We start from the raw sequence: 26464 nt of genomic DNA, 5'->3' as shown, positions 1-26464 counted from the left end.
TAACATTCTCTGTGCTCATGAGGGATATTAACCGAGGGCTGGCTTCCAACAAGTGCTATGTCAGACACAGGAAAGCTGCTTTTTACCTCTGACTTCCCCTCCTGCATGGGGATTTGGGGATGGAGCTGTAAACCACATCTCTTATTTCTTATTTATTTGAATCACTTGAAGCAATAGCTGCTTTTTTTCCCTCCGTATGACTCTTTTCTTGTTTGGTTGGGTTTTTTTTTTTGTTTGTTTTTGGTTTTTTTTTTTTTTTTTCTTTCCTTAGCTTACCTGGCTAGCAATCTATCACTAAAATGTCTCCCCTTTTCTTCTTTTAATGATTCAGTGTGCTAGCTCTTGCAGTCTTACCCCTGAATACAGCTTTGAAATTTGAAGGGAGCTGTCTCCCACAAGGATTACATGCTCTCCAGTAGAGGAAGTAGGCAAGAAAAAACACACTTGCACCTTAAAAATGGAGCCACATAAAATGGGATTATCAAAAAATGGGCAGTTTGGGAACCTGATAGTACTTTTCTATTTAACTTACATGAAGTTTTAGTTGCAAATGAGTCCTCTGTTTCTGGGAAGGGCAGAGGAGAGGAAGTTAACGTGAAATGTCTCTAGGTTTAAGAGTACAGTTTATCATGATTAGCAGATCAAGGAAGTCTAATTAGATCTAATTTTTAACCCTGTCAAATGTAGGTTTTGTCTGAGGACAAAAAACTATGTATAGCACTCTGAGGATATGCATTTTGAGAATGTTTCTTTTAAAAGAAAGGAGCGTTAACCTAGCCCTGTGGCATAGCTTGACATTCACAAAACCTGCTCTGTAGTTTTCGGTAAATGTGAGATTTCTTTAATCCTTCTCTATCTGATATCTGTAGTTCACAATGATAAGGTAACCTGTAATGCACCAGCAGTCACTGGTGCTGAAGCTGAAGGTAAAGTGATAATACAGATATGACTAAATAAATTTTGGGGTGGGGGAGTTGAACTTGGAAATATGAGTGATGATGGTTCTCCACAATGCAAAGAAAAAGTTGTTTTAATAGTGCTTACCTGTGTACCCAAGTGGACAGATGCAGCCATACTGTCCTATCTGGTTGAGACACGTTGCCCCATTCAGGCATGGATCTGATGCACATTCGTTCACTTCCAGGTCACAGTGCTTGCCTTGGTAGCCTGGGACGCAGTAGCAGGAGTATTCATCAACCCCATCCCTGCACACCGCTCCATTGTGGCACGGTTCGGAAATGCATTCATCAAAATCCGTTTCACAGAGTGTACCTGTGTATCCTGCACTACAAAGGCAGGTGGGCCCAGCCAGGTCAATTTGGCAGGTGCCTCCATGCTCACAAGGGTTTGTGTCACACATGCTGATGGCTGTTTCGCAGGTAGGTCCATTATACCCAGCAGGGCACTCACAAGAAAAGCTGAGGTTTCCAGCAGAGCTTAAACAGGTAGCATTTTGAAGACAAGGGTTTGAGGAGCAAGGATCAGAGGTTTTATTGCAGAGTTCTTCCACACTGTCCAGTGATTCATCTGTACAATGGCAAGTATCATCTTTACGACCAACAATGCATGTAGAGTTCTTTTGGCAAGAGTTTGACAGGCACCTGGAATCATTCCTCATGCAAAGTGACTCTAGAAAAGAAACACATAACATCCTGAGGATTTCCACAGCACTGGGAGTAACCAAGAGTAAAAGAAGTGCCACTCTTAAGACAACTGTGCTCCAAACCCAACAGTTCCAGTTGTTGGCTCTTGAGAAGAAAACAGGGCTGGTAACTGTGTGCTGCATATTAGTAGACTAATAAATGTAAATTGAAAACAATTATGAAAATTTGAGTAGGTTGTAATTTCCTGTTCTCACCTCTTCCAACAACCATGGCCTGGAGTGTCAGGATTGGTTAACAATATATTAAGAGTACAGTTGCAGTAATATTAGTGGTTGACAAGAGATATCCAACAATATGGAATTCATTTAGGTATATTTAAGACAAGGATGGGGTGGTTTTTTGGTTTTGTTCCTTTTTTTACTAGAGAAAGGAGTTGAACCACATTTTTCAGTTCAATACCACTTTGTATTCTTTTGGGTGGAAGTTTTTTTGTATTACATTTCAACAAAGCTAATGGCTTTGTTGATGACTTGGATGCAGTTATAGCTCAAGTGGTTCAAACCATCATGCACTTTGATCTTGACTTCCTGATTATAAGTAGCAATTTGACAGCTCTATAGCATTTCCACCACAAAGAATCTCCCAAACACCTGAGATCCAAAATAGCACTTTGAGAGCCTTCCAGCCTGTGAGGATGGGAGGACATGGTGAACATGGTGTAAACATGTTCTTTACCCTCTAGGAACTGAGATCCTGGCAGTAATTAAAAGCCACTTGTAGTTGCCTTGCTGCTGTAAAGACTGACAACAGCAATAGCTACTTCTCACTTCCCAATCAAGGAGGAACGAGCTGTTACCAGCATTGCTCCTAACCAACACTGAGAAACACTGCTAGAGTGAAAGTAGTGAAGGATGTTTTTTCTAGTAAAAGAAATTGAGAATTTTGCAAAGAAACTGTATAATTTTTAAAGTCATGATTAATTGTCTCCATAACAAAATAAAAGCCTGTATTCAGATAAGCATAGCATACATATACAGGTATCTACCTGCTGCCTTAAAATCAGTGTTAGACATGCTAAGCAATAGCAACAAGGTGCCAGATACTGAGTGTCTGAGGTAGGTGTGTTGACCTGGGCTGAATCCTCACAGCTTCACTGCCAAAAATATTAAGTAAGCTAGACTGAAGCTTTTGTACATTTATGTGTGCTATAATGGTATCTCCCACATACAGCACAGACATAGGTAAAGCGTGCAATGGGGTTCTATTGATCACTAAATTAAACTCATAATATCATGTTGCTTCTGTCATGACTTGCCATTGTTTTAGTATGGGTAGTGGAAACGGTGTTAATCATCAGCACACATCCTGCAGCATTTGGGAATTTTGTTACTCACACATAAACTGAGTCAAGACTGTGGAGAGGGTAACAAGCAAAGGAATGACTGCAAATGGGGTGTTTGCTCTAGACCTCTATCTTGGTCTAAAGGTCAAGCTTTTGAATGCTGAGGAGAATCTAGTGGAAGAAATCCTGGAGTTGCCTCCAAATCCTGTGCTAGTAAAGTGAAACAATAGCAGATCAAACCTGATAGTGATTAATGGAGAGAAGAAAAACAAGTAGTTATTTACTGACATAAACCACCTAGAAAACAGAAAACATAAATACTGACCTAAAAAGCCACATGCATGTATAGTATTTTAATTCCTGCTAATCAAACTGGAAAATCTGATCTGGAGTTTAATAAGAAGAGTTCTATCCAGTACAATTTTTTCTTTTGCAAACAATTTTCACCATAAGAAATCCTCTGCTGTATAGTGAACATCTGAATACCATCAGACTTCTAATGTGATTACAATGCAACATTCCTCAAAACATGAGGGTGAAATTGTAAACAAATACTTTGCATATTGCTAGAGAAAAAAAAAAAAAAACCACAAACCTATTTGTATCATGAGAGGGAAAGAAAGCAGTCATATCTTGGCCCAAAATCTATGAAATAAAGCTGCATGTTCTTTTTTGGAGAGAAGGTGGTGATTCAGAAGGGAAAGGCTAGTGGGCTGGAAAATGAAGGTTCCATGAAACAATCTATATGGGAGTCCTGTAAACATCCTTGTTTTTTCTTTCAGTTTATACTTTTATTCTGGAGTCTTGTTTGCAAATACAAAGGGTATGTGCCTTCTACAGCTGTTATTGAAAATGAATGGCAGAACTGTATGTTTGTGCAAACAGGGTGTTGTGGATGAGCTGAACTTCTTGGAGGAATTCAGACCTACTGACCATCAGTCTCTAATTTCTTCCTGGTTCTTGGAACTGAGATTCAGGAGGGTGGAGACAACAGAGAAGGAGATGGGGCATTGAAAGAGAAGCAGCATGTAGAGATGCTGATCAACAACTGGGGCTAGACTAATACTGGTAAAGTCCTGGAACAGATCCCTGGCTGGCTGGGAAAGTGAGAGGCTAGCAGGATAACAACCAAGCATGGGGGATTGTTAGAGAATACAAACTGACTGATGAGGGTGCATTTTCATAATGGGTATTTTAATACATATTGTAATTTAAACTGTTTTTTTTGCCAGGAAGAGGAAGTGAAGAAAGACAGCCTCAGAAGGCTTCATCAGCTTGGGAAATACAGCTTATGCAGATATGACACTATGATAATAAATGGTGAGGTTGGAAAAGTTATCTGTGCTTTACTGTTGTGTCTTCTGACTTGAGGTGTACACAGGAGCAGCAGTGCCTCTGAGAATAAAAAGCACAAATCTGAATGAACTTGATGCTCATAAATAGGAACATTTACTGAGTCAAATACCTAATTAATACTTGTTTGGACAAGAATAATACAGATTTATGTAGTAACATTGATAGAAACAGTGACATGATTTAAAAGAAACTAACAGTGGTTTTAAGGATTACATAGAAATAGTTTTTCAGTTGTTTATTTTGAGGTGTTGCATGTATAAAATTTGAGAAATGTTGTTAGAACTGTTTTTAGCTGTTGTCATGCTCATATACATCAGACATGCAGAGGAGAAATATTTAGAAAAGGTATGGTCTTTTCTTGGTAAAGATTATCTCTATTTAATGCAGGCTGAAATAATCTGATTAAGAAAGCAAGCTAAACATTTATTAGTAGGAGGAGAACTGGAGATTTACCTCCTGTTCTTTGAAAGAAAACAGGACAAAAATAGTACCTCTGATTTAGCTTGCCTTTAAAATAGCGTCCTCAAACCTGTTAACATCGTTTTGCACTGGCAGCAGATATTTCATCCTAACGTGGTGTCAGCTGTACTTCCCCCAGCTCACATCTCTCAATGAATGCAAATTTCAAGACATTGGCCATGGTGTACTGACTTGCTCCATAGTCAGCAGTATCACAAACCTTTCTCCTCCTCAACACACCCTCATGTATGCTTTGATGTCCTAGTTTGCATCATTTTTTATATTACCCATGCATTTAATTTATTTTCTTTAGCCTGGATAATAAAGAGCTTACTTCAATCTATTAATTACAGCTAAAATGGGCAAAACTGCATTCCTTAGGAACTTTTGCATCTCACATTTTTTGTAAGATTGCATAACTTTAAAGAGCTTTTCTTTCAATCTGCCTACCTACTTAAAATTCATTAAAAGTGCATATTTGAAGAGACATTGCAGATTTGAAGAAATTAACTATGATTAAATTACAATGTTATCTAACTATTGTACTGTGTAAACTACAAGAGGTGAGGTCAATCATTCAAGTGCTTCTTAAGTAGGACCACTGTGACAGGAGAAGCAATTTAGTTAATTATTACTACTTTTCCAGTGATAATTTGCATGCAACAACTCAATTTGTTGTAATGACTGTGTGAGAGAAACTGAAGCATAGCCAGTCTGCAGTTTTGATAGCAACATAGTGGCTTTGAGCACTGGTTAAAAAGCTTCTTACCTCTCTGAGGCAGTAATAGTGGATGGAAAATGAGAGAAGAGGAAAGCAAGCCCTAAAAGCACAGTCTGTAGTGAAGGCAACCAATTTGTCTCCAAGGCGACACCACAATGGGAAAAACATGAAACAGAAAACCTTTCCTGGATTTTTTAAACTAGTATCTTAATTTCAACTCCCATGGCTTTTATAAAACAAATTTATTATGCAGAAATTGTCAACAGACAATTCAATAAATCCAATCCTCCCTAGAGGATGCTTTTGTCCCATTTTTACTACAAGTTTACAGTGAAGCAATAAAGTTTTTGGAGTCTTATCTTCATTCTAATGTTCTGTGCCATGTTTTTTATTATTTAAGTAGTTCTTGAGAAGCACAAGAATTCTGAAGGTCTTAGCAGAGATGTAATCACTGCTGAGTTTTAGCTTACTTGTGATTTAAAGGCTAGGACCAAGAGTTTTTGTTAGGGATGCTATACAGTAGTTTTACCCCAGCAGGAAAACTGTGTCTCAAAAAGGTGATCATCAACTATCATACTGTGGTTATCAAATGGTATGCAGCTCACCGGGACATTCCTATGATTTTTAAAGACAAATCATATTCCTAAATGATGTGAGTGCTTCAGGAAATCCTTGGATCCCGGATCACTAGTTAGAGCACAGTTTTCCACCTATTTTAGACAAGTTATTTACACTACTTCCCTTCCTGCTCTATGGAAACAGTTTCCCTGCTGCTCTGGGGTGATGTGTAGGGATGCATTTGGGAACCTGTTGAGTTGTTGAGAGCTATATGGAAATGAGAGAGGAAGAAGATCCTAGCATGTGGAAGCTAAACTCCCCCATGCTCTGCAATGTGTTGTGGCAGAGTATGATGGTGTCTGATGCTAAGGCTGGCTCAGTTTGAGATGATGGCTAAACAATATTCTCTACTACATTTGCAGAAAGAGCTCTAAGGGATGGAAATATTTTGGTATTTTGGGGAGCTTGATTTTTGAGAAGGTTGCAGAGGGATGACTTGGAAAGGCCTCATGCTCTAGCTCAGATATGCAGAGGAGTCGTCTTCATTCTTAAGCAATTAAGGTCACTTTAGCAGTGCCTTGTTCTGACAGAGTCCTAAAACTTGTATGTAACATTAGAAAAATGGAAACAAAATGCTGATCACTTTGGATTTACACTGACTGACACTTGAAGTAATTATCAGTCTCTTTATAAACATTGGTACATTAATCTAATTACGACAGGAATTAGTGCCAAGCATTTTACCCCATGGTTAAATCCTTTTGATGCAGATGAGATGTTTAGCAGTAAAATTCTTTACAGTAAAGCTTGCCATCTACTGTCAAATCGTCGGTACTACCAGAAACATGCATCTTTCACAAGAACTGGTACAAACTATTAAAGACAAGAAATGCCAAGCAAAAGACAGTATTTTTTTCATCTTGGATAAGTTTATTTAAATTCATTAAAGCGATCTTGTTAGTGTATGAATAATTGAACTTATATAGCTAATCAACACTGAAAATGCATGATTTTAACTGGTAAAAACTTCTGAGGAATCAGAAACCACTGCAGTGATACAAACCAATTTTTAGTATGTTAGAAATACATGACAAAAAGCATAGGAGGGCAAAATTCAATTAGTGGGAAAGTTAAGTTAAAAAGGGCAGGAGTTTTGAAAGGGCCAAAGTAATTGGTACAGATCTTCTGACTCCTGCCAAGGAAACTAATGTTCTTCAGTAAAGCAGGTAATTTTGAAGAGCTCATCCATGTATCTTTCCTGACAATTTGGAGGTTTTTATCTTAGATCCTATTTGAATCAGAGACCTGCAGAGTTTGTGTGCTTTTCAAAATATTCTGCTATCTTAAGTTGATAAAATCAAAAGCAAAATGAGTTGATGGTCCCAAATTCTGAGAATCTGATTAACAATCTCAGCCATTTCAAAGCCCACAATGAAACCCGTAGGAAACTGCATTGGGTTGTTTCTGTCAGAAATGTCTTTCAGCAAAGTCTTGGTCTTTCAGGACATGACTCTTCCTACAAGTTGGTGAAATACTTTAATCAGCAACAGAATTTAAAATCAAATTTCAGTCACTGCTAATCACATTGTTATGGACTGGAGTTCACTTGGCTGTGGTCATGCCTGCACTTTGCTAATCATCTTATCGTGCCTGGAGGCTGCTTGCAATTTGCAATGCTGTTCTTCAAGCATGACTCCTTCCCCTGAAGGAGGATTCTGAGTGTCACAGAAGCCCTCATCACTAACAGCTTCAGACTCTTACCTATGCTGCAGAGATTTTCTGACCTTAGCAGAGCCAGTTTATTTGCTAGAAAAAAGCCTAAAAATCTATGAGAAGATAGAGAACTTCTTGATACCCTTACAGTCATCAATGTTGGTGAGTTTACTGTGCTTTGAGTAGGACTTCTTTATTTTTTTCTTTACCTTATTTTTTTTTTAACAAAGAGTTATTACTTCACATGTTTGAATTAAAACTAGGAAGCAACACGCTAATGAAGATAAAGCAGTTCACTGCAAAATCTGATGTTTTATTAACTCATACATTCTGGAAAAAATTGATAGCAAAAAAACAATATGCTGGTCTATGAGTTGAGAAATTAAACTTTAAAAATACTCCTACGGAAAAAAAATATTGAATTACAGTAGCAAAAAAAATGTTTTTTTGTTTGTTTGTCTTAAAAAACAACAAAAAACCAAAGAAAATACATGTTGGGGTTTTTTTGTTTGTTTGTTTCTAATTTGCTAAAATAGCTTATGTAATTGACAACTTGGTTGTGGTCAGTCACTAGGAAGACAAAATTTCATTGGGTTAAATAAAGCAACCATTGCTTCTCTTAGTGCTCTTACTTCAATCTGTATTCTGTTGAATCAAATCCAGTGTACAGCATTTGCTAACAACAGAAGGCTTACCTGGTGACCAAATAAGCTCACTAAAGAAGTCATGGGGTAACATGATGGTAGAAAGGGTTTAGATAGCCCAGTGACTGGAGTTAGAAATAAGAACCTTCAATGCTTGTGTTCGTTTCTTGTTTAAAACTTGCCCCTGGGATTTTAAAACAAGTGTGTGAATCTGTGTCACTGAAATATCAAGCTCTGTGACTTTAGTGAGATTTTGCAATAATTAGCATTTAACTGGAAATATTAAAATCTTGCCCAAGGCATTTAGTGCTTCATTGAAGAGTGCTTGGCACTGGTATAACTAAGCATATCTCCGTTTATCTGCAGTGCACCATGACATAGAAAATACAGTTCATCACCATGACAATAACTTCTTTGCAAAGACAGCCTTAAAAAGTTGTGGGTGTGCATATACATTCAATCTTGATTTACCTTGAAGAACGAGGGGAGGGATGAGCACAGCTGCATAATCGACAGTGACAGAGATTGGGATCAGATACTGTCACCATGGACTGAAAGGCAGAGATGCCATTCATGGATCAGCAGTTGGCAGATGGGGAAGAAAACGACAGGTAACCATGCCATTCTGGATAAAACAGAGTCAGGTAAGGGGCTGTTTTAGCCCTCAGAATAGCTTTTCCATCAAGATTTTCTGTGAATAGACCATTTCAGTTTTTCCACACAGTTCTGATTTCCAGACTAAAGTCTCAAACTTCTTCAACATCACACTATTTTACCCCTTCCCTTCCCATTTCCCAATATGCTGTTATACTATCTTAATTATTTATTGTAATGAGCAGCTTATAGTAACCGTGGTGCCATTTCTCCTTTGTGAGATTCACCTTGAAGGAAAGTGCCAGCCCCAGGACCTGACCTGTTCTATCCACAGCTGGAATTATTACACAGTCAGCTCAATGAAAAAGCGTACCTTGGGAAGAAGGTATGAACAAACTTTTGCCAAACAAGCAAGCACTTGTCGTTGTGTCTACAAATAATGTGGACATTAAGGGTTAATCCTGAGTCCTTAACTTCAGTTGTGTCCAAAACATCCTAGCATGTTGTTATAGAAACCACTTTAAGGCTTTAAATCTTGAATCACGAATATTACCATAGTAACCACCACCGCACGGGTGGAGAAGAAAAAAGGCGGTTACACAGATATTCCACTTCTATCAAAAAAGACAATTTTGTTTTCAAATACATTGTTATCAGCAAAACCAAGGAAAGTAAATTAACAATTTATATTTTGAATCAAAAGCATTGTATATTAGTGTAAGATTAACAACTGAATAGCATTGAAATTTTAAAATGTTGTTCAGGAAGCACTTTAAAGTTATCTGTGATTCGAATTACACAACTGGTTATTAAATCAATGTCTCCATTCTTCTCCAAATATTTCTGCAAGGTCACGCTAATTTGCTGCTGCTCCCCAAGAATGAAGGCTGTGGCAGCTGTCAGTCGTTTTCCTTCGCTTTTTACCTTTGTGCTGTCCCAGACTTCCTTACCCTGTGAGCACTTCAGCGGCCGCAGTCCTCACAGCTGATTATATTAAACAGAGCAACAATTTGACAGGCTTTCCTACAGAGCAGCCACACAGTGACTGTTTTATCATGCCGCAGTGAGGTGTGCTATTTCAAAGGCACTCGCTTGGTGTGCGCACACACACGGCTACTTTCTGGCTAGTGCAAGAGTGCTGGAGAAATGGGGGGAGTGGGTGCAGGTCATGAGCTTGTGAGTTGTTTTGTCAGCAGTGGACAAATAAAGATGAGATAAATGCTTGCTTTGCTTCTAAAGGTAAATATTTTTGGGCTCTCACTTTGTATTGCCTCATACCCTAGTGTCTGTTACAGGAACAGGAGAATCAGGCTGAGGAGCTCAACAAGGCTCCTACAGATTGAATTTGGAGAATTTTTGGTTCAATTAGACATCAAGGCATGGTGCTACTAGCAATGCAAACAGATTGGTTTCTAATGCGATTAAAAGGGTTTATCCACTGCTTTTTTACCTTTATGTTTAGCACTACAGCACTGCAGTTTGAGTTGCTAGTGCATAGTAATCGTTGCACTTTTACTATGCACGGATATTTTCGCTTGTATAAGATGCAGGACAGTGGCTGATCAGGCCCAGAAGGTAGCTGATATCCATTACAGTAAATGGTGCAGATACTGATGTAGAAACGGAACTTATTTCTGCTGTGCAATCCCCACTACTATAAACACTCTATCCAAATATAACTTTCTTCTTTAATAGTTTCACATTATGTCTCCACATTCCTATCTCCTACGTCTGCAGAACATTAAGGATGAGAGTGTAATAAGGTGTTCTTTTTTCCTTTAGAAATTTCTTTTTAGTTGAATTCAAAGAGCAGAAGTTATTCTTAATACTACAGAACAGGATTCCTCCACAAAGGGACATGGGAGATAAACAGGCAGGTGAGCAACAGCCATGATGCATGGTGGTAGGAACCTGAGGGCTAGCTTCAAGTTTGCTTTTCTATCAGCTCTTCAGAGGCAAAGAACACGGAAAATTTATTGTGCTCAAAATCCAAAATAATTTTATTTAGGTAATAAACTTGATTGCTTGTAGGAATGAATTGGTGATTCTGCAGGTTAAATGTCTTTGTCCCAATGATTCAACCAATATCTTTCCTGCCTGCACTGCTCTTAGGGCTTCATTAAAGCTGGGGACATCCTCAGCATATAACTCAGGATACAGAGCTCTGCATGTAAATATATCTCCTGTGAGATTAAAGGTTTTGCAGAAATAAAGAGAGAAATAAGGAGAGAAAACCTAGGTGGTTTAGTTAGGGGTGTGAATTATGTCTTACACTTTAAAATGTTATCCTGTATTGCTTGCCCTTAGCGAAGTTTCTCAGCATGCTTAAATGAAACTGTTTGGATGGGTGGATTTGTAATCTTTTTGTGAAAGGTGTTGCTCCTGCCTTGCTCCCAGGAGGTACAGACATGGCAGCATCAAGCCTTTTAAAATTAATGGAAGCATAATCTGGTGTTTCCAAGCCTTATATTAGAGATGAATGAGGGGTGCTAGTGGTGCTGGGAAGTGGAAAAATGAAAGCAATCCTTGCAGTTGGAAAGAGACCACCTGTATGCACGGCTATGCTAAGGAGGAAGGCTAAAATGTACACCTTGGAAGCAGACACATGGCACAATAATGAGGGAAATAGTGCCAGAGCTGAAAAGGGTTGCTAAAGGCCAAAGCATTGTATCACTACTACTCTGCATCAGTGGGTGGATTTTCAGGAATACAGAGGGAGTAACACAGCATAAAACTGTCAGTTTGTGAATTTGGGTGAAATCCAGTTGCTCCTGGTTCTGTTTGAATTCCAAACAGTGGAAAATAGGGAGCAAAGGAGCTGTTGCCTCTTGAAGAGGCCAAATCTCACCTCGAGAGACACAAGGTCTCACAGCTTCTCTAGAGTCTGAAAAGCATTTATGGCACTTTGCCTTTGTGTAAGACAGGCTCCCAGCTCCCATCAAGCACTGGGCTCCTGCTGAATTTGGCCTCAGCAAGTTGCTGGCGGCTTGGCTGAGCTGGGAGATGCTGCCCCTCACGCAGACCAGCTACCACTGACTTGCAGTGCTGAGATTTCATTTAGGTCAGAACGCGCAAGCAGCCGTGCTGCCATGGTGCTCAACTATTAACAGCGGAAAGGAAAAGCAGTCAGAAACACTGCCAGTCGCTGCTGAATCTTTGAGCTACTGAGCTTGGAGTAGAGGGGCTAAAAATTTAGTACAAAATTGACTTCAGGTCCAAATTCTGCATCCATGTATTGTTTGCTTTTGAAAGCCGTTAGAAGGCAGCCTCTTCAATCTCTTTTATCTGTGGTTCTGTCCTCCAATTCATTACCTCTTTCCTTAATATGAAACCAGCATACAGCAGTGATTCTGATGTACGATAGCACATAAAGGTGCTATGATTTTAAAACATAGCCTCAGATGTCTGTAACACTGACTCAGGCTTAAAGCCCTTATTGTTAGAAATGCATCACAGCAATCTGTAACATGGGGCAATAATTTCTCTTCTGGTGAGGGATATTTTCACCTCCACTTTTCAAGTCAAAGATTTCAGAAAATTAGATTTCCCTGTAAGTCACACTTAAAATTTGGCTTCAGGAAAATATGTATGTGCTCATCAGTCAAATGTACTACACTTATAGGGAATAATATGGAAAATGCCATCTTTACGTGTATCACAGGTATGTTCACAGCCAGGTTTTGATGACTCCCAATGCAACATAGTCTCCATAAGCAATTGTTTTTATGGCATTCGGATAACCAGAAGATACCATCAAGGCACATCATATCAGATGTACCATATCTCTTTCTGCACAGCCAAATCTCCAGCACCAAAATGCACATTCAGAAGATTATATTTTTTAACATATTAAAACTGAGGCAAAAACCATTACAAGACACATAAGGGTTTTTATAGATTCCTTTTCCCAGGTGGCTTACTTTGTTCTGCTCTGAAGTCTGTAAGGAAGTTAATGTTTTAAAGTTTCTAGGTGCAAAACTGCATACTGATGTGTGCAGATGTTGAGATTGCATCCAGTAGGTTGTCAGTAACACAGCTGAGAACTAAATGTTGCTGAAGCCAACAAATGCAACAGCACAATCAGCTCCAACTTCAGACTAGCATCACACTGATATCCATAGCCACTGGCGTGCATGCTGTCCCTCTACATTTGCTGAACGCATAGTTCTTTTCTCGCACAATTTCAGTTTCATACTATGTAGCATTACTCTCATATCAAAATCATGATGCAGCTTTTCTTGTCTCCCTAGACTTTAAAAAAGTAATCAGCCCTGTGTCAGATCAGCATTATGTTGCTGGAAATACAGTGCACTGTGATTTAAATGCTGCAGGAATCAGAAGAAAGCTTCACTGCAGACACAATGGCACAGTGAGTACAGAGAAAGCAAGGTTATTCTTTTCCAGCATGAACTTTGTAGAGCAGTTCACATTCCAGCCCTTTCTATTATTTACTAAATTATTTTCAATAGAAATCACCTACAATTAGGTCTCCATGAGCTAGTTACCAATTGGGATTTAGAGACCGCTCGGGAAAAGTTGCAGCTCCTGTATTTTAGGGCAGGCTAGACTCTAACAGGGAGAACTGGTACAACTAGAGTTTCTGTCTGCTCTCACGCTGAGCTCCTGTGCTGAGAGCAGCTACCAACAGGGCCAAAGTTATAACACTGAGATTGGTGAAAAACAATTATGTGATTATGATCTGCACAAGTTACCCTCACTCACCTCATACAGACAAAAATCAGTCACAGGCCCAACAGAAGGATGCTGTAATGTGAACTTTTGCAGAGGGCTAGTCTTTTGAACGCTAGTTTCATGTAACGGTGAAACTCCATCATGATCATGACTCAGACACATCTGTGGTAGCTTTTCTGACCTGCAAACAAACTGTATTGTAGCATCCTAAAAAAATCTTCTAACTTGTAACAGAGGAAGAATGAATTAGTTTCATGGATTTACGACATTTTATTTACAGAGTAATCTCAGAAGCAGATCCTAATAAGGGTCTAAGCTACTTGATATAAAATAACTAGTCTGTCCACAGACCATCATGAGTTCCTCTCCCCTGGTTTCAAGAACTGTTTGCTGATTAATGTCAAAACTCTGTGTCCAGCCCCAACACACTATAGCATGAAGAGATATTGTTCTGCCAGATCCACCTTTCCCCAAGAGCCACCACCCTCTCCTTGTCTATACTACAATCCTAGAGAGGACTGGCCAAGCCCTTGATTGATGATGTCCCAGAACCCGATTGTGTCTGACAGCAATGCAGTGTAATCAAATGAAAGAATGAAAGTTAAATAAAAGCCAAGAGAATAGCAGCTGCAGGTCATGTTGTCTTCTCTGTCAAATGAGAATTTGGACTGAACCAAGAAACTATTTCTGTGAGAGGTATTAATGAAGTTTTGGACGTTACTATGAAAATCAGAATTCTTACTCTACTGGTATCTACAAAGCAAGTCCTCAGTTTGACATTTACAGTTCTGTTTAGATAAGGAGCTGGTTCTATCACGTGGTTATGTATGCAACTCATTTGGCTGCCTTTCACTTTGACGCAGAACACAATGACTAGTCTGGGTAGTGGCAATCACAGTAAACTGCACTGAGCTTGTGACACTGCCAGGCCAAGCAGGGCTGGTAGACCTGCTCTCATCAGCCCTGGCATATTTTTATGTCATAGCACTTGTCTGGCTGACTGAGTCACTTGATGACTTTTTCAGAGAGTTCAAGGCTATATATGTCATACTAATCCAGATGCTCTACTGAGGTGACAATTTTCCTTCCCTGTCTCCTACATAACAATAATAGAAAAAAACCTTTGAACTATAGATTATTCACAAACCCCTTTTTATGCCTGATTTTTGGAAATTTTAACAAATACTCAGCTCAGTAATGGTACATCATCCCTAGAAGTGACAGATCATTTAGAAGTATAGCCATAGCCAAAATTGTTTCTAAGGCAGCTTATGTCTCTACAACACTAAAGTCTCTGTTCTAACTCAAAGCATCAGGAACCTTTCCTCACAGAAAATCAGAATGTCAAACTGGCCTTTTATCCTGAAGTTCACTCAAGGTGATGGATCACAAGCTCATCTTTGTTTTTTTTATGGTTACCTACAACTCATGTACAGGATTTTATTGAAAGTTGTTGCTGCCAGGCCCAGAGCGTGTCCCCTCTCCTGGGGGTTTGGCTGCCAGGGCTCAGGGCTGACACTGATAGCACAGCTCCATGGCTTTAGGAAGCCTTAGAAAGGACCTGACCCATTTTTGCTTGGAAGTTACTTTTAAGGTCACCCTTGGTGCCTGTCTGGCCATGTACTCCACTGATCCAGTCCTGGATCCTGACCTGGGCTTGACCTCACTATGGACCTGTCTGGTGATCACTGGATGACAGCTTGACCCTGCTTACTGTCCCCCAGAACTGATCCTGATCCTGACTTGCTGACTGCAGCATCACTATAGACTTGTCTGTTAGACTGTGCCTAACCCCGGCTGCCATCACCTGCTCTGCCTGCCTTGCTCAGGTCCAATAGGACCGATTGCTCCAAGGTACGGCCACTGCCCTGACTGCTCTGCTGTCATCCCCAGCTCTCGGATTCCCGTCCCTTGTAGAGCAGCCCACACTTGCTGCTCCCTGGCCACACCTTTCAGACTGAGACGGGTTTCTTAGCTTAAGATAAGAAAATCCCAAGCTGCAAACCTACATGTACCGGACATAGATGAGGAGGACCTGGTTTGGGGGTTTTTTGTTGTTTTTTTTATTTTTTTAAATAAATGTTACACTGAAGTGTTAGGGCTTTCAAAGCACTTTCCATGCTCAAAGCATTGTGCAAGCATCCTGTAATTCAAGGGAATTACATCAACTGTTCTAGCATGAGCCATTCAGAGTCAGAGATCTCACAGGGAATCTCTTAGTCTCGCAGCAACAATCCCAGTCTCTGGTGTGCATGTCCTTTGAGGAGGAGCGACTGACCCAAAGGAGGAGCAAGAGTAGGTATTGAAAGCCAACTCTATAATTAGGGATGCCTTTCTCCAAAATGTTTGTAAGATGATTCATTGTAGAAGCAAAGCAAAACCAAAATATTCACCAGCATCAGGGTATGTCCAGGAGCGTTCCTTGGAGAACACGCTAATAATCCCCTCCTATTAGAGGAATATTACTAAAAGTCATATTGTTTCTATAAGCCTAATGTGGTGATGTGTTTTAGAATAAAGACACTTGCCACTAGTGCATTAAATACCTACTATAATTGAAGAGGTACACAGCAAGCCTTCATCAAAATTAGATTAGTAAGATTTTTGCCAGTAAAATGATACAAAATTTAAAACCATGAATAAACAAAGACTATGCAGTAGCCATCAGTATAGTGGTGTAATTTCTTGGAGGTTTTTAAAATTATTTTATTTCCCTGTTAGTAGATCTGACTCCTTGTCTCTCCTTCCTTTCCTAGTTCTTACTTTTCTGCCTTAGATTTTTTCCATGCGTTCTTCTCTTCTTCCTCTGAGGCCTGAGCCAAAGCAGACTTGGATTTACAGGGTGGGAAGTTATAGTAACTTTGTGTGGCTGGTAAGTGAGCCTGCAATAATTGTAGCCCCAGGACACAAGGTCACTCATGGCACCAGCTCGACAGGGTAAGACAGATGCCTCCGGAGCTGTGTTGAAGTGCTCACACTCCACAGAATGATCTGGAGGGCAATAAAGATGCTCTGGCCTGCTATTCCCCTGGATATAAGCTTTAGCCATCCCTGTTGCAGTGACAGTGGAGTTTTGTGTCATGAAAATTGGCTCTTAAGACACAGGGAGAACTCGGGATGTTGGTGGTGTAGTGGCTGGGGAGTGGAAGATAAGATTAGCACAGTGGGGGAGACAACTAAAGCCTCCACAGCTTGACATTGAGAAGCTTTTGCTGAAGAAACTTCGGTGCCATACAATGATGAAAAAACAGAAAGAATACCCTATTTTGGGGGAAGGGACCTTCCTCACAGTCCAGACTTACCAGTACAGAGCACATTATAAGGTAGCATCCTGACCCTGCTTTGTATTAAATTATGCTATATAAATTAATGAGATCTGTGCAATAGTAAAGGTCTGGCCAGGAAAAAATTAAGTAAGATTTGACAGCAAAAATGAATACATGATAAATATCTAGTCACTATCTTGCTGGGAGCGTTTTTGCAGAGAGGTCTATGATGGGGCTTGTTTTATGATCCCAAAGGGCATCATACAACATACTGTGCTGAGAGACGGCAGAACAGATTGGGATGTAATTCTCAGTACTTGATACCTGGGGATTCTCAAAAGCAATTTTCTCTTAGGATCACATTTCCTTTGATCGTTGGGATTATTAATTATAGATAGCCTTGAATAGAACAAGGCACTGGTACTGTACCCCTCAGAGTCTGATTTAAAAGGAACAAAGTATCTTACTTAATTAGAGGTTCAGCTGTGGTGTCTTTTCAAGACACTTTTGTATTGATTTGACTGTGGTAGCCTACTGTAGCAAATATTATTCCATTAATAATCAAGGGATATTGTAGGCATAACAGTGTAGGAAGGAAGTGCCAAAATGTTTGTCATTCAGCTTGCCAGGGCAGTTGGAATATCACCATCCAATGCAGCATTTACACTATGGATTATAGTCTATAGTTCAAAAGTAGTTGCACTTATGTGGAGCCCTCTCCTTTGTGCCATTTTTCTTAATTGGATCCAGCTTATGTTTTATCAAGTGATTTCAGGAAGATGCATTTAAAACTTAATTTTCTCTCTGGATAAATGGAAGTGTATTGGTTTTGCTAATAATTCTTTAGGCTAATTTTGCCTCTGTTCTGTTCTGCCTCTGTCAATCTTACCTGTGACTTACTAATCATGATTACAAATATTAAATTAGCCAAACAAAATTAACCAAACATCAGTTTGTGTATGTGCATGCTCAGTTTACTCTTAACATCATGTGTTCATTATTAGATATGTTGATTCATTCTTGTCATCAACAAATTACATTCACTGAGAGGTTTATTTCTCTAAATTCTGATGTCGCAAGAAGCTTTTACTAAAGTTCTCTTCACCCTGCAATTTTAAATACGTGTAGTAGAGATGCATGCAGGGTTTACTGTATTATCCATGTATTAGATTTATGGATTATATCTAAGAAGGCAGAAATTTTAGTTCCCCAGCAATGTGGGTCAGATTACTGTTGGGGTGGATACTCAGAGACAGGTGCAGGTCTATCAGCAGACTACAAATTAGCACCTCCAGCGCCTTGACCCTCCTTGGGGAGATAATGTGAATGGAGGGGGGATGGACTAATATTCCTTACAGCTCTGGAGCAAAAGTCTGTGCCACATCGTTTGGGTGTCTGTTGCCAGGCTAGCCCTGCAGTTTGGGAGAGGGTGGGGAAGAGCCTATGTTGTGTGAGGAGCAGTTCAGTGCCTGGCCCCCAGACCTGCTGTCCCTAGGGTCTATGAGAAAGGGTTGGGGCTCTGCAGCAAAGGGAACAAGCTTCAGGCCATCTTCCCTCCCTAAATAACTTAGGCAGAGGAAAGCAAGCTTCAGTGATGGGGCAGGAGAGGGACAACTATGCTTCTTCTGGAGCACCAGTGCTTGCCTGATCTGTAGGGAACACTACGTGTCACCTACAGAGCAACGTAGCCTGCCCTACTGATGCGCTCTGTTCTGCTTCGCAGTGTATGCTCTTTCATTTTGCTTTTCAGGTAAGATGTGGATTGTATGCATGTAAACATAATATAAAGTAGTTTTTTAAAGTAAATTTTGTATTACCTAGGTATTTCTGTAAGTAGAATGAATTTGGATTAGCATCAAAACTGTATATATGCAGGGTTTTATTTTCTGAAAAGAAAAAGAAAACAAAACAATACACACACCCCTCCCCCCCCCAGGAATCCTGATAATTAGAATTCCTACTCAAATCAGTAGTGATTTTGTCAAATTGTTGAATCACAAAGCTATGTCCTACTATTTCAAAATAGTTAAGTTGCTCAGAAGTTTAATTAAACCAGAGGAACACTTAACAGTCACTAAACTTACCCCATTCATGCTAGATTTTTTGCCTTTTATCACAATACACAGCATTTGTTAATTGATTGCTATGGAGCAATGCTTTCTTTCTAGGCTACTCTCTTCTATGTTGTGAACCAACAAAATGAAATTCTGTTTTATTATTAGCAAAGGGAACTAACACTCCAGTTAACCTGTTGCAATATTCTTCCTCCTCTGTCACCTTTGTTTCCTGGTTGCCCCCCAAAAGGGTTCCCAGTCTGAACAGCATGCTTAGGAGAAAGTGTAGCTGGAGAGGTCCTGGAGTCAGCATTTCACAGTAATCCAGCATGCCCCACTCCTGAGGAGGTGAGCTGAAGTAGCTCTCATAAAGAACCTGAACTCACAGCAGTAAGAGAAATTGTCATTTAGGAACATCTGAATTTTGGGTACAGAATCCATAACTGCCAACTGACTTCTTTGAGGTGGCTTTTGCCAGCCTTGGCTGAAGTTTTTATAGAGCAGTTTCTAATAAAAACTCACTAGGAATATGGTTTTGAAAAAGCACGATCTTGTTTTCACTAGTCTGTAATTCTTCACAGTTCCTTTACGATTTTCATAACACTTTTCCTTTTTCTTCTCCACATTGTCATGGCTGTTTGCTGCAGTGATTGAGTTTTCATAACTGTCAGAACAATGTTAAGACAATGTGAAGACAGTGTCAAGGCAAATACAGAACGGTGACAGTGTGAATGAGGGAAAAAGAGCTGTCAGTATTCAGAGTGCTCCATCGAGAAAATATTTCAATGATAAAACCATTGTCACCATACACTGAGCAAGAAAGAGAGAGGATAAAGTGGAGCTATTTAAGTTACTGCACTGTGAATGTATCTGGATGACAACTTGGAGTTAAAGGACTTAAGCAACTTGCAAGGATGTCTCTTTTCCCTAATTCTTGTCCAATATTATCTTCTAGAGCATGTTTCAGTACCTAATACCCTATCGATAGGGCACCATTCTGATTTAACCTTCTGGCGTATTAGTTTGTAACAAGCACACTTTTGAGAAAGCCAGAGAACAGGGATTCAAAAAAGCTTTTTTTCCTCTTTCTACACAGCATACCTCAGCATGGAAAGATATTCCAGTGCCCACCTGCAGGAAGGTGGAGAGTTTTCCCACTTGACTCAATCCCAAGATACTTTCTTGTGTGTCATGAGCCAAGACCTCCGCTTGTGGCACACCATGACTGTGGTAGCAGTCTAGAGCATGATCTAATCGTACACAGAGTTCAGCACTGCAAAGTGCTGATCATCCTGCTTCCACTTAGGTGCAGAATTAAGGTACATACTTAATTCAGCCCCACAGTGTGTTTTGTTTTGTTTTGTTTTTTTCCTGAAATATCCTTGGAAAGGAGACACATTCTCATAAGGGCAAATAAGCAACAGATGTACAGCTCATATGGGGCTAAATTCTGGCGCTAAAGCTTTGTATGGCAGTACTTCTGCTCTACTGAAGGCTCAGGCAGAGCGAGGCGCTACTCACCTTTACAGCAATTTTCAGGATTTAAAATTAAGTACTGGTCTTTCAGCGAGTCTCTGATTTGCTCTTTGTGCGTATGTCTCATGATTTCCTCCTCAACCTTAGAAGTGGGGAGAATGAAGGGTTTTCTTACTATTTACGTCCCGTTTCTGAACATCAGGATAATCAGATATAAGAAGGTTTAGATGGACATTTATCAACATCATTGCAATTCTGGAAAAATAAATACCCCACTGTTAGTGACTTCAAAATGACTTTTTTCTTAAACTTCTTCAGTGGGATTTATAATGAACACCTAAATAGTTTCCATGGAATAAAGTACCATAAACTCCTCAAAATAATTCAGGGGTAGTATTTTCAGATATAGGAATCAGGTGTTAACTATTTGAAATGGAAAAGGCTGAGTGTTTTCTATATATTGCATTTACATATTTATTATCATTTATTTTAAGGACGTAGGTTGAATAGTTAACATATTTTCTTACTTGTTGCCTATGAAATAACTGAAAATAACCATAGAAATGCTTGCTACTCTCTCATTATCCTGTTCTGGTATTAAGTCTATTTGCAATTCATGACAGCATTAAATCTAAAAGCATCAAATCTGCATGACCTTTTAAGATGAACTGCAAATTTTATCCATAGTTGCAGCAGCAATGTTCTAAGTTGTTTGAACTGATTGTAGTCTAAGTTATATACCGCTGAAGGTTATCTTTTCCCCCTTGCCCGGTTAAGTTTTGTTAACCTGAAAACAGTCTGCCATTTTGAATTGAGCATCAGCTGGAGAAGAGTGTGTTTCTTGCCTGGGGCTCAGATGTCTCCTCCCATTAGTGTTTACACCTCATCCATCATGTGCCTCTAGTAATCACTGAATCTCACCAATCCTCACAAAGGAAAGTCTATAAGATGGTAAGTTAGTGACTGCAATTAGTTTATTGATCCCTTCAGAAAAGGTGGCTAAGAGTTATCAAATACAAGAAGTGATATACAGAGGAAATTCTTACAGTTAGCAATGGAAATCACAAATACAAGGACTGCCTACATTTATGGTAAGAGTGAATAAATATTTAATCATTTTATCTGTAAAATACAACAACAACAACAAAAAAACCCAACTTCCTATATTATGGATCTCTTGGGTTCAATAAAAATCTGGATAAGTGTGTGTCCCATCCCCCCAATATACATATTTATATATGTGTATAAGATATGAAGTGAGAAACATGAGATCTAAATTTAGTGGTTTGAGCAGGGAGATCATTTGGATTGTATTCACAGGTCTTTCACTGCAATCTTGCCCTTCTCACCTATAAAATTGAGATGCTGCCTGCTTCCAGGCTACGAGGGTCAATCTGCTTATGTTTTGAAAAACATGCAATACACCTTATGAGAAAAAGCTGAAAATACTTTTATGAGGAGAAGAAAAAAAGTTTCTCTGCACATTTGCAAGGAAGAGAAATATTTTAAAAGAAGCCTGTTTCTCCACGCTTGCATGACTGTTGGCTTTGGGTGCAATCACACATTTAACAATAATTTTAAAGTCAGTAAAAGCCTTTGAAAGAGTCTAAACTGATGTCTAAATTTAAACTCAATGTACAAGTATAAGTACTAGGAGGACACATGAGTTTTTCAAAGTGAAATTCTGGACTAACCTTGAACATGAAAGCAAAGCCCTCTCTATTAGCACAGAAAAATGTTAAGATTCCAAGACTTCGTTTGAGAAGCAGAACTAATTAGAGAAGATTAACAGAAATGAGGCATGCAATAGCTAGAATAGGGCATGTCTGCAGTATGAAAGGCTGAATTGCTGGACCTCTCATTGAGGTCAAGATCTTAAAAACACTAGAATTTTTTTAAAGGCAAGTGACAAGTTTTGCAGATGTTCCTGTGTCAGCTGAACATTCATTATAACATTCAAGCTCTGTTCTGCACATAGGAGTTTCCCCTGTGCTAAGACTGTTTTCAGACTTGATGTCAGGATACATTTCTGAGCATGGGGTCTTATTCGGGACCATGTTCACATTCCTATTACTGTGCAGGGGGTCTTGAAGAGATAGTCACTAAGTCAGCACTAGTGTGGTAACACAGTGGAGATTTTAGACTCTTTTTATGAAGCTAGTAACTATTTTTCTGTCCATTTTTTTTATTTTTTTTCAGATGGAGTCTGAAATATACTTTTCAGTCTTCTTCCTCATACTTTCTACTTCCCAATTTTTCCTGTCACTAACCAGCTTCACACAATCTCTAATGATCTTTTGATTACTGAATGGTAATAAATGTTCCAGAATTGTCTGGACAGTACTACCTGAAATGAATGCTTTACCAGCACTGTAGTAATGGGCTCAGCTAAACTGAAAATGGTTTGCATAATAGTTCTCATTGAATAGGTGGGGTTGAAAGGCACCTCTGGAGATCATCTAGTCCAAGCCACTTGCTCAAAACTGCATCAACTGGAGCAGAAAGCTCAGCACCTATTACCTATGATATGTCTACTTCTCAGAAATTTCCATAATGATTTCATAAAAATTCCTTATTTTTGGGAAGCCAGGTTTATTGTAAGCATGTGTAACCACATGTCTGTGGTTAATGGAAATGTTGGTGCTCATCATTGACTGAAGAAAAGAAGCAATCACCCATGAAGACCCAGAATTCTTCAGGCTGATTCAGAGCCATGGCATAAAAGACGTGCAAGCTTAAAAGATGACAAGAAAATCAGTCCCTTGGCTCTCTGGCTGTTTGCAGTTATGCTAATAAAAGTAAGGAAGGGGTTCCTCTGTCTGTAGAAAACACAGCATATTTGAAACTGAGGCACAATTAAATGGCATTGGCAAATTGTTGTGTGTGTTTCCTCTAGAACAACATGTTTCTATGCTAGCCTGAAGAAGAAATGATGCAATTCAGGATGCAAACACAGTTCTGATTGCTGTTTATCTGTTACATAAAAATCCCTGTAAAGTGTAATAACAGTCTCTATTTGCTCTTAGTAGTATGAAGAATGCATTTCCTTCAGAGATTAATTAAAGAGCTGGGATATAATGAGCAGAGGTCATTGTTGCCGGCCAATCAAATTCTTGAAGTAAGATTAAAGAATGTAGTCCTACTTCTGGTGCACCCTGAGTATCTCAAAAGGCATCATTCTCCATCTACTTAAAACAAAACCACTCTTGATTAACAACCACAAACTTCCTGGTAATGTAAAGCTGGTCCTGACTGGACATAGCACAGCAGCATCTTCACTGAAGCAAGTAGACTTATGAAGTTAAACCAAAATAAATAAAACTGAAATCTACTCCTCTGAATGCTACTCATGTAATATCAGAAATACCTACAACATATATATCTCTTACTGCAGCAAACCATTGTTAGCTTGGAGATGATGGTTGTGGGCACAGCAGGTCCACTGTAAGCTATTTTCCTCAGCCACTGGGCAGGGAGAATGCTTACAGAGGTCTGTGGGAACGGAAAGTCCCCATAGGATTCTGTGAACTGGCAGGCACTTCCCCAAACAAAATGCAGTATCTGAAGGACTGTTTATGGATTTTGGCTATAGGAGAAGTGATGTAGTAGAAATAGATCTGGTTTTGCCCTGCTGCATGCACAGAACTGAATCTTCTTCCTTCTATCACTTGTCAGATCATTAGGTCAGTCTGTTTGCTGGAAAGATTTTTATTCAGGTTCTTCAAAGGTGTGCAGTGCCCATCCTTCATTCTCCTGTTTAATCCCATGAAGTTTTTGCTCCAAACACTCCTCAGCCTTGTCACTTCACTACCATGGACAGTGGTGGAATTCTGAGTTGTCTACTTGTTCTTCAGGAAATCCAGTGTTCTTTGGAAACAGAATTTTGAATGTGAAAATGGCAGTTGATTTTTAGTCACTTGACTCTTCTCACACTTTTCCATGCACTCCAAAATGTGTACATGTTAGACTAAATTGAATCAGACATTTCAGACATACTCAAGAGAGAAAAGAACACATAGTTCTTGTTATATCAAGCAGAGGGTGTTTTTACATGGACTGAGGCTTTCAAAATGTTCAGTACCATTAGTAGTGACTAAAGAATTATGAATGTCAGGTGTGTTGCGTGAAAGAAGGGATGGGTTTAGCTAGAAAGTCTGAATTGATGGATCCTACAAAATGTTGGCCAGGTATTTTCTTTTTGCAGTTGTATTGTAGAGGCACCTATTTGCATTCTGCTGTCATGATATAAACTGCTCCAAATACATATACAGATAGTGATCAAAGAGGCTTGGATTATCATTCCCATAAACACATTTTTCAGATTTTCCTACATTTTAAGGTAAGTAATCAAAATGGAGCTTTACTTTCAACATTATTTTAACTCGTGTTGTTTAGATTGAACAGGGACAGGAAGAGCCTACAAGGGCCTTACACATTTTCATCCCATTCAATAGCTCTGATGTAGTCTCTGATATATCATTGTCATTCTCTGTCTTCTTCTCTCACTGTCATTGCACATTTCTTTGGTTATTCAGCCTCAGTTTGCTTATTTTACAAGATTGGTGCCTTCTCTCTCTGTACCTTATCCATGAGGCTGTAGAAGGAAGGTAAGGGGCTGCTGGAGAACAGCAGGTACAATTAGGATTTCTTTACACTGTGTCAGACTTCAGCAGTGGTTTTGCACTTCTTGCAGCTCTTGGAGTCAGCAGACTCAAATATGCGGCTGTACCTTGGCCATTGTAATTGAATTGCATCTCATGTGGCCCATAATTAACACTTCCAGAACTCTATGTAATTCTCAGCTCCACTTTACTCTTCCACTCCACAAAAATGGTATTACCAGCAGATTGCTGTGGTATATTTAGCATTGCTTGCTTGCATTTAAGAGCAAGACCCTGGAAAGGTGCCTGTATAAATAACAAGGTGTAGGTAGATGGGTGCAGACAGAACTCCTTGTTGTGTGCTTTGAGCCAGCTCTAATCCAGGTGCCATTTAGTGGTATTAGCATGGCACAATGCCTGATCTAACATGCTCTGCTTCTCAGCACGAGCTTGGATTCAGCATGGTGCTAACACAACTACACCATTTCTGCACCAGAGGTGGCGGGTGTCCAAGCAGCAGCAAGGCAACATGTATTAGTTCAGACATATGCTCAGAGGCTCTCTTTCCAGCTGTTAGGAAGTTGTTGAGTTATACTCACAGACTTTTCGCTGATAACAGAGCCTGGTCTCCTCATTCAGCTGTGTGGACACTTGACTATGTTCAGATTCATGGATGGTTAACCATAGCAGGAGTGGTGCCACAGCTGCTTTTTAAGTACCTACAAATTGCCACAAAGCTTAGCAAAATGCATCTGAAGCTGCTGCTATATCCAGATGTCTTTTCAAGGCTATGTTCTTAGTGAGAGTTTTGGATTCCCTGCTGTGAGTAATCCATCAGTGCAGGTTACTTAAATTGCAGTTGCTTGGATCCTTGCAGACTGATGACTCTGTCCCCTTCTAAGTCCTTGTTTTGGATTCCTGACAAATTATGTCGTTTTCAAAGTCCTCTAGCTCACACTCAAAGAAAGGAAGGAATGTGTCAGTCAAATTCAGAGATAGGGCTCTCCTTGTGGAACAAGGAGATAATGAAGTACTCTGTACCATCCCTGTTAGAAACTCCCAAAAGGGAGAACAGGAACTGTCAAGGGAAGAGTGTGACCAGTGTATGCTGCCTTTCACCTACTCCTATAGCTCCCCTGGCAATCTGAATGTGAATTAGAGCAGCTCTGGGCTTAACTACTTTAGAAGGCAGTCAACCTTTGGTGGTCCCACAATACAGGAACATAGATGTACCTTTCAGAAACTGTCAGCAAAGGAAATGTCAGGCCACTGTGTCCATGGCCAAGTTCTTAACTTGGGGTACTCAGGTTAGTTTGTTTACCCTCAATTTTGTTCTCCATCACTGTGACTGAGGGCACTTTGGAGGAATGCATCCTGTCTGCAG

General features: G+C 39.6%; 1 protein-coding gene and 1 long non-coding RNA gene across 8 annotated transcripts in view; one reads left to right on the top strand and one right to left on the bottom strand.

Moving 5' to 3' along the window:
- CRB1 (crumbs cell polarity complex component 1) overlaps positions 1–26464 on the bottom strand; it is a 128264-nt gene that overhangs the window by 95157 nt on the left and 6643 nt on the right. For all 7 annotated transcript variants that reach the window (XM_033000652.2, XM_042804365.1, XM_033000651.2 and 4 more), the window contains exon 2: positions 1045–1629. In XM_033000652.2, the coding sequence (XP_032856543.1) occupies positions 1045–1629 (585 nt within the window). The remainder of the gene's footprint in view (positions 1–1044; positions 1630–26464) is intronic.
- The window catches only part of LOC116963527, a 30639-nt gene continuing 13062 nt past the window's right edge, over positions 8888–26464 (top strand). The window contains exon 1 of the long non-coding RNA XR_004408257.1: positions 8888–9041. This is a non-coding gene — a long non-coding RNA (uncharacterized LOC116963527). The remainder of the gene's footprint in view (positions 9042–26464) is intronic.

Source organism: Tyto alba, unplaced genomic scaffold (genome assembly GCF_018691265.1).
Source record: "Tyto alba isolate M040663 unplaced genomic scaffold, T.alba_DEE_v4.0 Super-Scaffold_1000006, whole genome shotgun sequence".
Classification (NCBI taxonomy): domain Eukaryota; kingdom Metazoa; phylum Chordata; class Aves; order Strigiformes; family Tytonidae; genus Tyto; species Tyto alba.
The sequence above is the reverse complement of the archived record's forward strand: the minus strand, read 5'-3'. Positions and strand labels throughout refer to the sequence as shown.